This window comes from Pezoporus flaviventris, unplaced genomic scaffold, assembly GCF_033815535.1.
Source record: "Pezoporus flaviventris isolate CSIRO_AGI_PZ_B2104156 unplaced genomic scaffold, CSIRO_AGI_Pfla_v1 ptg000007l, whole genome shotgun sequence".
Lineage (NCBI taxonomy): Eukaryota > Metazoa > Chordata > Aves > Psittaciformes > Psittacidae > Pezoporus > Pezoporus flaviventris.
In genome coordinates this window covers 29,124,871-29,139,825 of record NW_026892555.1, presented here as the reverse complement: position 1 = coordinate 29,139,825, position 14,955 = coordinate 29,124,871, and the positions used below count along the sequence as shown (strand labels likewise).

The window sequence follows — 14,955 nt, the reverse complement described above, 5'->3', positions numbered from 1 at the left end:
TCTTGATACATATTAGTCTGATATTAACTTCAATGTTTCTTGTCAAATACCACAATATTAAGTTAGAAAAGTTAGGAAGAGTTATGGTCATAGTTTTTCATAACTATATTTGAAATGTTAAATTTTGACTGGGTTTTAAAATCACAGAATCATAGAATCACAGAATAGTTAGGGTTGGAAAGGACCTTAAGATCATCTAGTTCCAACCCCCCTGCCATGGGCAGGGACACCTCACACTAAACCATATCACCCAAGGCCTTGTCCAACCTGGCCTTGAACACTGCCAGGGATGGAGCATTCACAACTTCCCTGGGCAACCTATTCCAGTGCCTCACCACCCTAACAGGAAAGAATTTCCTCCTTATATCCACTCTAAACTTCCCCTGTTTAAGTTTTAACCCGTTACCCCTTGTCCTATCACTACAGTCCCTAATGAAGAGTCCCTCCCCAGCATCCCTATAGGCCCCCTTCAGATACTGGAAGGCTGCTATGAGGTCTCCACGCAGCCTTCTCTTCTCCAGGCTGAACAGCCCCAACTTTCTCAGCCTGTCTTCATACAGGAGGTGCTCCAGTCCCCTGATCATCCTCGTGGCCCTTCTCTGGACTTGTTCCAACAGTTCCATGTCCTTTTTATGTTAAGGACACCAGAACTGCACACAATACTCCAGGTGAGGTCTCACAAGAGCAGAGTAAAGGGATAGGATCACCTGCTTCTACCTGCTGGTCACGCTCCTTTTGATGCAGCCCAGGATATGGTTGGCTTTCTGGGCTGCAAGCGCACCCTGCCTGCTCATGTTCATTTTCTCATGAACCAACACCTCCAAATCCTTCTCTGCAGGGCTGCTCTGAATCTCTTCTTTGCCCAACCTGTAGCTGTGCCTGGGACTGCTTTATGATTGTTTTATGATGCCTTTCAAGAGAATACTGTCCAGACAATTGCTGAGGGGGAAAGGGTGGGAGGAACTCTCATATTTGATGCATTTCCGAAACTCCAATTAGTATTTCAGCACAATGGAAGATACATTCACAGATGCAAAAAGGTTCCGTGTTCATTGCAGAACAAGTTTTAAGAGATTCATTGGGAGGCTCATCAGTAGAATACAGTGATAGAAAAATACACCACATGTAAAAAGTTCCCTTAAGGCTGGGATCCCTTAAGGCAGATGCACAACTGAAGGTTGGTTTGTATGTTAAGCATACTGAGAATCAGGTATGCAAAGGCCAGGTGCTGTCCTGACACATGTCAGTAATCCATGCCACACACATCTCATCCCTTTCCTCAGCTGCTGTGTTTCATCTTCATGGATGGTTTGGCTTCCACAAGCTTTTCCAGAGCATATAGAAGCCGACTGTCTTCTGGCGTGTAATTCATATTCCTCACTGTGATGTAGATTGCTACAAGTTTTGGTCTTGCCAGGTTTTACTATAGAACTAGGATGATACTAAAATAGTTCTCTTTGCCCAGTCATGCTAAGCAACTTCCCCCCACCCTGCAAGTAGTTTAAGGCTAAAGAGGGTGAAAACTACCTCCTTTTCCCATATATATTCACAATCTATAATCTGTTACACTGAAAAGCAGCAACATGTGGTGTATTGCAGATCTTTTTAACAGGCATCTAGGGAAGTTTAGTTTAATCTCAGAGAGACAGTTTAATGTGAGAACTATTCATAGATTCATGAAGGATTTACTTGCTGTTGTACAATACACTTATATATACTCGGCATCTATTTTGTAAAACGTCACCACAAGATAGTATATAGTTTTATCACAGAATGATCTGGTTTGCAAGAGAACTAAATTAGATAAATGCAGTTGATGTTTTTTTAACATCTAATCACTTGTTCTTCAAGTAGTGCAAATGAAAATGCCGCATCAGAGCACTCACTCAACTAGGCCATCAAGTTGGGTGGTGTGAAAAGAGAACCCTTTTTACAATACTCATAAGCAAACCTCTAGCTTAAAAAAAAAAGGCACTGTAAATTGTTCTCCAGCCTTACGTGTATTTTTTATTGCATTAAAAGCTTTCTTATCCTTTACATGATTATTTTTTATAGCCACTACATTGCCTCACATTTTGGAAAGGCATAGGGAGATATGCCAGAGTCCCTGCCTGGAAAACATGGGCTTAAGAGTGCACAAGCACTAGTTATTTGCTTTTGTTAATAGCTGATATGCTGATACATGATGATGTTTAGGAATCCATGATCATATCAGATTTCCAAAGCAAGCAAAGAAAATTATTCTGCAGTCTCAGAACAGGGCACAGGTGGACTTCTGCCCCGTAACAGGGATGCAGCACAAGAGGAGCCAAGTGCAAAATTATGATTGCCAAGGAAGCTTGCAGAGTGCTACATCTGGGTATTACTGCCATTTTGCACATAATACTGTGCAAAACAAGGTTGCCTACAAAAGGATGGCTAGCTCATCAGAAGTTCAAGATGCTCTTATAAAAGGAGAATAAAGTATTAGGAGAAACCTAAGAAGGAACAGAGTTCATTTTCAACAAAACAAAAAGTGGAGAAAACAAACACAAAAGAGAAGCAATAATGCACTGACTTCACATTACCAGTCCTCTCTCCCTCTGTTTCAGTACTTTCCAAGTTCACATTTCTGCTAGCTGCCTTACTCCCTTTTCCAAGTCCCTCCGAAATCACTTTGCAGTGCAAGAATGAAAACCTGCATGTGATGTTTGCTACATGAAACATGTGTAAATAGTCCAACACAGAAGAAATCATGCCATGACAGCTGAGAAGTCCCTAAGCTAAAACAATACAAGAAAAGCAAAGCCATGATGAAGCAGCTACATGAGATTAAGAATAAAAACACACCTGTGTATCCAGTATTCATTCAATTAAACATCAGGCCCATGAGTTCTCATTTCCACAGAATAACCTGGACCTCTAAGACTTCAGAAAGTTCAGACTTGTACAGTCTTAAAAAAGTAGACAGCACTTGAGTAGTCACATAACCCTGGGACTTGAATTCACTGGTTGCATCCCAGACAAACCTGGTCCCCATGAAAGCAAGAAACAGAGGTTTTAAATCCCCTGTTTAAGTGCAGCTAAGATGTTGAACAGCACTAGTTCTTCCCACTTTTTGATGTTGTTGTCTTGTTTTTAAACCCAGCTGCTCCAGAAATTATAAAAATACCTTGACTTTCCATTCCCATGATTCTCCCCAAGAAGCACACCAACAGTGTGGACTCCTCTGGCCCTATTACATCATCTTCCAGTGGCCTAGTTTCTTATAGAAAGTACTCATCACTCACCTAGCCACTAACCTGTGTAATTAGACACTCTTCTTTTGAGGTATTAAGTTCCTGAACCCAGAAGAGAGCTATGAGTCTGCCCTTGCCAAATGCAATAGCCTAATACTAGTAGGGGAGCACTGTAGCCTTAAGGAAGAAACCAGCAGAACCCTGCTGAGTAAGCAGCTGAGCTCTGCATCCAAAAGGTATAGAGACACCTTCCACGCTCCTGATGCTAAAGGAGAGATATTTCAGATAGGCTGCTATTCTTATACTTGAGCAAACTATGCTTGCTTCAGAGTCTGAGTTCTGTTAACATCTACCCTGTCACTGACCATCTCCTCCCCAGGCATTGCCCCTGCAGCTATAGCTCCTAGCTAGTATTCCACAAGCCAGATCCCTGCATCTTTACAGAGATAATACTGCTGTCTTTAGCTGCTTAGTGGGAGAGTACAGAAAAGGCAAAGCCACACCCAGAGGTGCACAGATGGATGAGAGCAATAGACAAAAGTTGCTACACAGGAATTTTAACTACTTAAAACATTGAATATTTGCTTAGACTAGGCAGATAAAAGGCAATACAGACACGGTAACTAAAACACTCAGTCTGGAGCTGCTAAAGTACTTACTCAAAGATAAGGACTGTCCACTAGACAAACTATAAATAGAGAATGCATGAACTATTTTACACTCAGACTCTAGAGATTTGAGTCGTAATGCTAAACACCCATTGTAATAGACAAAAAAGGGAATATTTCTATTCTGTCAAGGCACAAACACTGTACAGACAAGGACAAGGAGGAATTCTGCAAGCTATTGACCTCAGAACCATATTCTGTCTCTTTACCAAAAAAAAAAAAAACAAACAACCAAAAAACAAAACAAAACAAACAACCTTGCAGAATCATTTTAACTGATTCCTTTCTTACAAGGAAGAGAGACTGATTAGTATGTGTGCTCAAGATTTCATGTTCTTGGATAGTTACCAGGTGAACATGAAGAAACATCTTCCTTGGCATTAAAAGATCTTCAGTTTTACATTAACACTGGAGGAAAAAAATATCTCTTACAGGCAAAAACTTAAAAATTGTAATGGAAACAGTTCGACTACATGCTTAGGTTCAGAAACAACTCTTGTGCCCACCTTACCTAAACGAATGTGAAAATGCCTGTAGTCTGCACAATGCCAGAGTAAGCATTAAAGAGAGAAAGGAAGTTCTGATAAATCTGAAGAAAAATATGTAACTGTGTAACTACACCTCAAAGTGTTTTCTCACTAGACTTCAAAAGCAAGAAAGAGGTGAATGGCAGCACTTGAAAACAGAGAGCTGATTTTATTACACTGCTTTCCAATGCAGTAATATTTTGTGAGAATGTGTGGATTTTTATTTGTCCAATAATTAAAGTAAAAAAAGTTTGATCCACTATTCACAACAAATGACAAGCGGAGATGAATATCTGTGTATGTTCCAGTAGTAAAAATCATATAATCAAAGAACTGTAAGCTAAACATATGATTGGATTGCTTCCGGGAGGAGTTTTGCATGCAGCTCACAAGGGTGCTAAAAATGACCACCAAACTTACCTAACTTGCATGAAGGACTGTGTCATCTGACACAGTCAAAATATGTTGCATGCCAATATTTAAGAATTAGAAACTGCCAACAGTCTATTAAAAAGGTAATAAAATCAAGCCACTGCTATGAGGTAGAACAGCTTACAAGAAATAACACACACCTGAAAGGAATCCACACACAAGACAAGAAAGAAACCAAACTCACAAAACAACCACCAAACCACAAACACTTACAAGACATTAGCTGTTTGAATGTTTCTCACAAGCTGAGAAAGTCTAAGAACAGAAATGACAGTGCTCTATGTATCACACAGAGGCAGGCAGAGCTGCTGCCACCTGCAATACTATCAGAAACACAAAAGTAGCAGTGGATGTGATAGCATATGTTACTTTCCTTCCATACATAAATTATGCACCATAGAACTTTGCAGATTTTTTTCTGCATCAGAGAGGACATGCAAGATTTTGCAGCAAGTCACTCAGATCTCCTAGAACAGATGCTGAGGGTTCTTGACAGATTGACTTTTAGAAGTGCTAGGTATGTTAACAGCAGAAATTTATTTCAGTGATCACACGCTTACCAAAATGCAGCTACTTGGGAAAAGCTAAAGAAACCTACCTGACATCTTCAAACTTCTTGGTTAGGACTGAACCAACAGATGAAAAAGCAGCAGATGCCTTCTGACTAGCCTGAGAGAGGGTTTCTGATGTTTTCTTGTATCTGTAACAAAATTAAGTCTGTGGTTATTTTAACAGACCACATAAGGAACCTTTTAGTGTACATAGATTTGTGTCAGAGGTATACTTCACCTTTAGGATCAAATGGATAAGCTACTTAAGAGGTTATTTTTAGCCACTGCAGTCCCTCCTGGCTACAGCATCTCTGTCACCTCAGACTTCAGATCAGGTTCACCAATACAAACCTAACCTACTACCCCACCCACAGACCAGATGCCATCTGCTATTGCAGGACTTAGAACAAAAAAAACAAAACACACACACACACAAAAAAATCATACACACACAAAACACACACACACAAAAAAATCATACACACACAAAACACCAAGAAAACAACACCCTGAAAAGCACACACACTGAAAAAGGACAGAGTATTAGTTTTTTGTGTGTGCCAAGTGCCTAAAATCTTGTACCAAATAGTTTTGTTAATAAATTTCAGCATAAAAAGTCTGAGGTATATCCTCCTATGTTCTGTGTAGTCATTAACTGCAGAAGACAGTTCACTCTAGACCTTAAGCTAACAGTTGTGTTTGGCAAGAATGTTATCTGACTTTGCACTCTTCCTGCATGAGCTCAGTTCACCACAATTTTTCAGGCTGGAAAAGAAGGGTATTCTGTTGGACTTGGGACACCATGGTATCTCAGTAATGGTATCTCAGGTACATCAGACAAAAAGTGTAATAGAATTGCCCATATTATGGTCAACTGTGCTTATTTTGCGTGAGATAATATGGCTAATAGTGACCATAACTGTTACCTTCACTCATCTTTTTCACAAGCGCAGAGGGTTTAGACATGACACAAGAACAATATAGTTTCCACCTCAACAGGTGAAGCAATCATTGTGAACCAGTACATACGCTGTGGTCGAGGTGACATCTTGCCAGCTTTTGGTAATGTTCTGCTTTAGTTCCTGTAATGAGTTAATTCCCAGCTTTCTCTTGATTTCCGCTAGATGCTTCTCTTTGGCAGCTAGCACTTGTGAGAGTGTCTGGATTTCCTCTTCCACCTGTTGCAGTAGAGATGGTGAGACGTAAATTACAAAGCAATATACCCAGCCATTTAACTATGTATTTATTAAAACATCTAACTAGGTATCAGTAATGGAAGGGCTAATGTTTTTAACACTGCCTCAAAGTTGTTTCTAAATACTAGAAGGGAAATCCAGCATAGTCTACAAGAAAAGCTGATGAGAAAGTAATCTACCTGCAGCTAGCTCTGTTACTGGGATATGCACAAGGAAGCTGGTAACTATAAGACTGTATAGTTAGAAATCATTACCTTTAGACAACATTAGTCTATATGAAGCTTGAAGATTAGACAAACCTGGGACAATTGCCAAGCCTGTATTCTCCTTCCACGTCAGAAGAGATACCAAGGTATGACCAGTATCAGGAAACTCAGAGCGTATCTGATCCATATACAAGTCTGCATCCTTGCTTGAACAGAAACGTTCTTTTGTGGCTTAAGCCAGCAACTGCAGGCTGGATCTAGCCAGAGGAGTGCCTTCCCCAGAGCAGGGGTAGAAATGGTGGAAGACTGAGCAGTTAAAAAAGTAAATAAAAAAGAAAACCAAAAAAGCAAACCAACAACCCTCCCCCAGCAACAACAAAAACACAGCACCTCTTCAGCAACTAGAAAACTCTATTGGTTGTGTACTTCCTTCTTTACACAGGTCACTTACGCCTTTCACAGAAGCACCACTAGATCATGATCAGAGATATCAACAGCTTTACAATGTCATTCTGTGGGCTGTATAGATGTGACATAGGCACAAAGGCCACATGTACAAAGGTGAAGGCATACATCCAAACCTTCAACGCACTTGTGTTTGGATACTGTCAGAAGACCAGCATGACGTACCCTACCTAGCAGGACCAGATTTCCCTCACCGTCTTCAGCTGATTGGTTTGGCATTAAATAATACTCATCAGGACTACCAAAACCAAGACTGCATTAAATGTGCTTATCTCACGGCTGACCTTGGTTTGCCAACCTTAGGCTTAAGTTCGGGTCTTTTGTTAGGGTTCTAAAGAGCTACAAAAGAAAAAAGACTGGTGACTCAAAGCTTGACTTTAACAACTTTTTTAATTGATGAATCAGGCTTGAATATCTGAGTCCGTTTTGAAGAGTGCTTCCTTAACTCGCTCTTAAAAAAATTCTGCTGCATGAATTAGAAACAATAGCTACATGGTTAGAAATTAGCAAAACAGTGTCTACCTGAATATTACTACAAAGCATCCTTCATGAAAAAATTAGCTTCAGTTACTCCACATCAGTTAAGACAATACTTGGTTTTGGCTTCCAACCGTGTTCTCTTTGACACCCTATTTACCCCTCTCCCACTTGAGTTAAAAAAGGGATAACCATTCATGTATCTAGGTTTAAGACCTGTATGCTCAGCACTTCCAGCTTAATTCCCTACAGCCAGGACTGCCTGTTCTCCTTGACACCTTCCCTTACCCTCCCCACAATACACGTAAGTGTTACACTCTGCTTCAGACTCTCACAGAATAAATATGCAAAGCATTAACTGTATGTTCAAAGATAGCACTATCCCAGATTTTCATTCTCAAAACCAGTTTAAGAGCTATTTGCAAGAGATTTACCTTAGCAAGCTCTTTTCTTAGCTCATCCTGTTCTTCTTCTGAAAATGTTTCTGCCATACCAACTGTAGCAGCAGCATCCTCCCCAACCTCAGGTATAGAGTCACTTCTCAGCAGCCCTTGGGATGAACAAACCAGTAGAAGTCAGATCATTACATGTCTGCCAGATAGCAGCTAATGTTAATAATATATAGCCTTTTTGTGCCAGTGCACCAAGAAAACCGATGAGAGGATACCAAAGTCATGCTCTCTGAGTAGCACAGCATACAGAAAACCAAAGTTATTTTACTGTCTGTTTAATTCTATCAAGTGGTATAAAATCTCAATATAACTGCAACTGCTGCTATAATAGGAGACTGGAAACATGTTGAGAACAACACATCCCACAGCTCTGATAGAGACCAAGGTGCAAAACCCTACACCCTAACCAGCAGTTCCTACACAGCCTAGGAGCCCACACGCTCCCTGCTCCATCTCACTCATGCAACACAGAAACTCTGGAAGCACTGGAGGTGCTCAGGACCAAGACAGAGGCTCTCCCCTCACTGCTCTCCACATCAGATTACAAAAAAATGTCCATTCTGCACACACTAGGAATGGTTACAGTGATAAGCAAGCTCAACAACAGCAGAGAAAAGGGTTGCACTGCAAGTACAAACTTCGCACATACCCTGTTCAACCTCTCCATCCCGAGTAAGCAGGACCACTGTGTCTAGAAAGTCACTGATATGGTAGAACTAGAAGTAAGCTGCTGTTTTGCACCTGGACAGATGATAAGCCTGGAAAAGGAACTTGGGAACAAAAGGCAATCGCTTCACAGAAAGTGATGGAGTACTGAAAAGGGACTGATGAGGATGTGTATTCACTCACAGTGCTGCCTCTTCCCAATCTAAATCCAGAAACCAAAACTCTGCTAAACTCCTCTGTATGGATCCCAGACATCCCTATGGCCATCCTCAGTTTTCACCTTCATAGCTTCAGGGACAGGAAGGAGAACAATATTATTTGTATTGCCATGATGTGCTCATTATTTATTCTTAGTCCTTGCAGTAAGATCACTTTGAACACATTTTAATGCAACAAACAAATCTTTCAGCTAAAGATTTACTATTCCAAATCTTTGTAGCTGACGCTTAAACATACAGTAAGGGATCCTGTTCTAATTGGCAAAGAGACCAGTTTGCAAAGAGGCTGCATGCTGGAATGGTTTGTGGATTCCCAGAACTAATTCTCTATTCAAGAGAAAAAACAGCTTTATATATCATTAAATAAAAAATAAATAAATAAAAATTAACATGAGAGGGGAAAAAAGCCCCACACAAACCATGAGGACTGTGTGTAAGGAGAGAGTGGGTGTGTGTATGTGTGTATATGTATTTACATAAATATATAAATCAGATAAATTGAGGACATATTAAGTAATGTTACCTTACTAGTCAGTATAGTAATTAACCACATACAAGCCATCCTGATTTCAGCAGCTTCTGATGGCAGCCCATACTACCACTTGGTCTGGGAATTTAAGAACTCATTCATGTGCAATGAGACCACCACTATGATTTCACTGTGAGGCTTGGTATCTAATAGCTACATCACAATCAACTGAAAAGTCAGGGAGAAGAAAGATTCTGCGTGTCTGTAATTAGTTGTATGTATCCTATGAAGAATGCTCCTAGCAGCTCTCAAGCCTAAGAGGCTTGTTCTTGATCAAATTACTGTACTCAGGTAAAGCTCAATCCCACAAATTCTTTTCAAAACAACATGTTTTGAGCCTGTATTTGGGTCCAGAGATATACAGTAGCAGGCTTCTCCCTCTAGAAGCACACTGCTGCATGGGCAGAACATTTGTAAATGGTAAGTTACCAAGGAGCACAGTGAGAAGGAAGCATAGAGAAAACAAATAAATGCAGAATGGGGTTTAGTTTTTGAAACCTACATGTTTTCCCAGAGATTTATGTCTGTCTTCTACACAAACACAACATCATTCCTACAGGCTTCCCAATACATTATTTTCTGGCAGTAATCTAGGGCAGAAAAAAAGTTTGAGTCTAATGCCCAAACCAAAGCATAGCACGGCAGCATCAAAAAAAAAAAAAAAAAAAAAAAAAAGGCTTATGGCTTATATCTCAGAACAAATCAGGTCATTTTTGTTTTGCCCATGACAAGGGGATTAGAACTAATTGATCTTAAGGTCCTTTCCAACCCTAACTGTTCTATGATTCTATATATTTCTTTTTCTTAACATCGAACTGTTAAGAATGCCATACCTTTCTGTCAAATTGTTATTTATCCTACTCATTACACAGACTTGTAAGACTGAAGGAAAACCAACAATTTAAGCTGCATTTTTCCCTCGCACTCTATGACCCCTGGTACATCAGCCTCTGGCTCCTGGCCTTCTTCTCCATTCGCAGGCTTTTCAGGGACTACAGAGCTCGTTGTTGCAAAAGCCATTTCAGAAAGTTTGTAAGTACCAAAGACCACACTGACTCCAAGAGCATTAGCACATCCACAGGAAAGCCTGTTCAATCTGGTTACAAAGAGTCATCTGGATTATCACACCAAAAATAGATCAAGGGAATCCAGCAGCAGGAAATCATGCTGGACTGTCTCCTGCTGTAATAGTTTTTGCCTGGGGAATGTACTTCTTTTTTGGAAAAGCAGCGTTTTAAAGGAATTTGTGCTGCTGGTTGCCTACACTGAACTCAAGATACAATGTTAAGAAACAAGGGCATGATCTCTCCTCCCCTTCCCATTTCTAGATCCTTTAGGAAGAAAAGAATTCACTGCTACTAACAGCCCTCCATACCTCACCCTGTACACCTAACCATGCCTTTCTCTCCTCACTGCCTGCCCCACTCCCATTTATAACTTTTTCATTAGTTCCATTTGAAGTATGCAAATATCTGATCACTGTTTATCCTGGCACCTCCCTCTAACCCTGCTACTCTTCACCTTTCTGATCACTTTGCTCTCATTCTTCAGTTCACGTCAATACACGCAGGACACTTCATTTTTGCTACATGAAGGCCAAGCAGCAGTTATCTACACAGATAACCCACACACCTCAACAATGGTGTGGCTACAAACCAAATATACCCCGTCCTAGTGACTGGACAAAAGATAACGGTTATAAACTAAAAAAGAGTAGATATAAGTAATAAATTCCTTACTATAAGGGTGGAGAAACACTGGAAGAGACTGCCCTGAGAAGTTGTGGATGTCCAAAGTTGTGAAAGTGTGCAAGGCCAGGCTGGATGAGACTTTAAGCAAACTGTTCTAGTGGAAGGTGTCCCTGCCAATGGCAGGGGTGTTGGAACTAGATGATCTTGAGGGTCCTTTCCAACCCAAACCATTCTATCATTCTATCATAAACCAGGGCTGACAGTTGACTCCTGGACTTGAGCAAGCTTTATACGGAAAGGTGCACAGCCAAGTCAGGTATTTTTGTGGGGTGTGGGGCAAAAAAAAAGGGAAATGGCAGTCAGTCAACACATGGAAACACTTGAGCTCCATGTTATTAAGAGAGCATTTCTCATGTGTGGTCTTCTCTGCTAACCAGCAGAACTGTTGTTACTGGCTTTTAACTTGTCACCTTTTGTTACATTAGTTCTCTTGCACCTTTACGAGTTGCAAAGGACTTAAAATTTGGTATTCTGCAAGTTTCGCTGAGCATTTCACATCTCAAAATCTTTAAACAGGGTAAAAATTCTACTGGGGAAAAAACTGGGAAGACTTACCTAATATTCAGAAAACATACCTAGTTTTAAGGTCAGTTTTTAGGTGTCTGTAAGATTAACACATTATCCCAGCAGTTTATTAGATCTACTTAAATGAATCAGACATGAACAAGCTGGTTGATTAGGACTCCAGAGATTGCATTACGGGAAATGGCAGTTAAGTCCCTATTATTCTGCTGGGGTAGGCAAAGCATTAGAGTCATTCAGTTCACACTCAGGTTTTCTGGTTTGGGGTTTGCTGTGGTTGGTTTCAACCCAAGTTCGTGCTCTGTTATGACCAGAACTTCCTACCTCTTCCTGGCCTGAATTCAGAGATTAGCAGTAAACATCAGCAGTTTAAGGAAGTACTGGTCATTTCACATGAGCAGCTCTTGGTGTGGGGGAGGGCCAGCCTTCACACAGCTCTATCTTTAGACAGACATATTCTGTGTCAAACACTCAGAATGAGAATTTTAGCTATCACTACACATTTGGCAAAGCTAAAGAAAAATGGCACTTCTTAGAGTTCAGGAGAACAAGCTGTTACAAGATTATAAGATCCCTACAACACTTGAGTAATGTACAGTACTACAGAGGATATTTATTCTGCTATATACAAGAAAGATCTAATTTAAGTGCTTCCCCTTTATCTCAGTGAAAAAGCCAAAAGAGACATATTTCTTGAGCGGAGAAAGTGCTCGGGCTTCTCCTAAACACCAATCATATAATCATTCAAACTCAATGAAAAATTTGATGACTGGAAAAGGGGAAATATAACCCCCATTTTCAAGAACGGGAAAATGGATGACCCAGGGAACTACAGAGCAGTCAGTCTCACCTCTGTACCTGATAGAATCTTGAAGCAGATTCTCCTGGAAGGCATGCTAAGGCACATGAAAAACAGCAAGGTGCTTGGTGACAGCCAGCATGGCTTCACTAAGGGGAAATTCTGCCTGACCAATTTAGTGGCCTTCTATGATGAGGCTACAGAACTGATGGACAGGGGTAGAGCAGTTGATGTCATCTACCTGGACTTGTGCAAAGCGTTCCACACTGTCCCACACGACATCCTTGTCTCTAAATTGGAGCGACATCAGTTTGATAGGTGGACCACTTGGTGGATAAAGAACTGGCTGGATGGCTGCACACAAAGAGTTGTGATCAACGGCTCAATGTCCAATTGGAGAGCAGTGACAAGTGGTGTCCCTCAGGGATCAGTGTTGGGACCGGTCTTGTTCAACATCTTCATCGCTGACATGGACAGTGGGATTGAGTGCGCCCTCAGCAAGTTTGCCAATGACACCAAGCTGTGTAGTTCGGTTGATATGCTGGAAGGAAAATGGCATCCAGAGGGACCTTGACACACTTGTGAGGTGGGCTGATGCCAACCTCATGAAGTTTAACCATAACAAGTGCAAGCTCCTACACCTGGGTCATAGCAATCCCAAGCACAGCTACAGGTTGGGCAAAGAAGAGATTCAGAGCAGCCCTGCAGAGGACTTGGGGGTGTTGGTTGATGAGAAACTTAACATGAGCCAGCAGTGTGCACTTGCAGCCCAGAAAGCCAACCTGGGCTGCACTAAAAAAAGCATGACCAGCAGGTCGAAGGAGGTGATCCTGCCCCTCTACTCTGCTCTTGTGAGACCTCAACTTGGAGTACTGTGTGCAGTTCTGGTGTCTTCAACATAAAAAAAACATGGAACTGTTGGAACAAGTCCAGAGGAGGGTCACAAGGATGATCAGGGGACTGGAGCACCTCCCGTATGAAGACAGGCTGAGGAAGTTGGGGCTGTTCAGCCTGGAGAAGAGAAGGCTGTGTGGAGACCTCATAGCAGCCTTCCAGTATCTGAAGGGAGCCTATAGGGATGCTGGGGAGGGACTCTTCATTAGGGACTGTAGTGACAGGACAAGGGGTAATGGTTTAAAACTTAAACAGGGGAAGTTTAGAGTGGATATAAAGAAGTTCTTTCCCGTTAGGGTGGTGAGGCACTGGAACAGGTTGCCCAGGGAGGTTGTGAATGCTCCATCCCTGGCAGTGTTCAAGATCAGGCTGGACAAGGCCTTGGGCGATATGGTTTAGTGTGAGGTGTCCCTGCCCATGGCAGGGGGGTTGGAACTAGATGATCTTAAGGTCCTTTCCAACCCTAACTATTCTATGATTCTATGAAAAAGAATGTCAAAAGACCCAGCAAAGGTTGGTGCTCGTGGTGATGCATCACCAGATACAAAGGATGGTTCCCCCACCTTTAGAAGAGGTGGGAGATGCCGTAACTGCAGAGGTGAAAGTAGCCGCTAGCTGAAGTTCACAGAGGAGTTTGGTTCACTTCACACAGAGGTCCCCCAAGGTATGCACGTTTCTTAGGATGTTAAAGAACAAGCCCATCAAAAAGAAGTCAACACCTCTGTAACTTTGCTTTGCCACACCTGAAGTAGGGCTAAGCTGTCTATATTTTAAATTATTCTGGAAGATGACATCCGGGAACACAGAAATGGAAGAAAGGTTGTAAAACCAGACCATGATGTGTTGAGAGGCATGGCTGTAGATGTTCTGTATGAGAGGTTACTAGCCAGAAACTAGTGTGGTTAAGCAATATATGAATGCTGCTGCAGAACAGCCCCCAACAGCCACTTCCTCAAGAGAGTTCAAGCACAGAATCTTCATGTGTAAGATTTACAGCATTTTAAGTGCTGGATGGAACAGAGTAAAGGTTTTAGAGAGCATTTTCATTAATCAGAGATATTTTCAGTACTAAGGCAAGGGCAGATATTAAGAGTATCAGAGCTCTGAAGTCATACTAAGCATGCAATTCCTACCTTCCCCCCAAAAATAAACAAATAGACAAAATAGGCCAATTGCTTCATTCTCACAGAAGTTGCCGTTTTGCTCCTAACCTTCTTTTGCTCACTTGTCTCTCCCTCAAAATGCCTTTCCACTGAAATATCAAATAAGGTAAAGCTGGTAAATATATAGCACATGGGATATAACCTACCTGACACGCTGAAGCTAATAAGCTACCAGAGTTAACAGCAGGACAACCTTTCCCTTCATTTACACCTGCATTTCA

At 41.4% G+C, this 14,955-nt stretch overlaps 1 protein-coding gene across 5 annotated transcripts in view; it reads right to left on the bottom strand.

The window, feature by feature from the left end:
- TPD52 (tumor protein D52) overlaps positions 1-14,955 on the bottom strand; it is a 122,887-nt gene that overhangs the window by 84,957 nt on the left and 22,975 nt on the right. For 3 of the 5 annotated variants that reach the window (XM_061448241.1, XM_061448238.1, XM_061448239.1), the window contains exons 2-4: positions 8,175-8,290; positions 6,426-6,574; positions 5,444-5,545 (exon numbers count right to left, since the gene is read on the bottom strand). In XM_061448241.1, coding sequence (XP_061304225.1) covers positions 5,444-5,545; positions 6,426-6,574; positions 8,175-8,290 — 367 coding nt within the window. Of the gene's footprint in view, positions 1-4,397; positions 4,425-5,443; positions 5,546-6,425; positions 6,575-8,174; positions 8,291-14,955 lie in introns of all 5 variants that reach the window. The other 2 variants (XM_061448240.1, XM_061448237.1) reach the window with 1 other exon arrangement.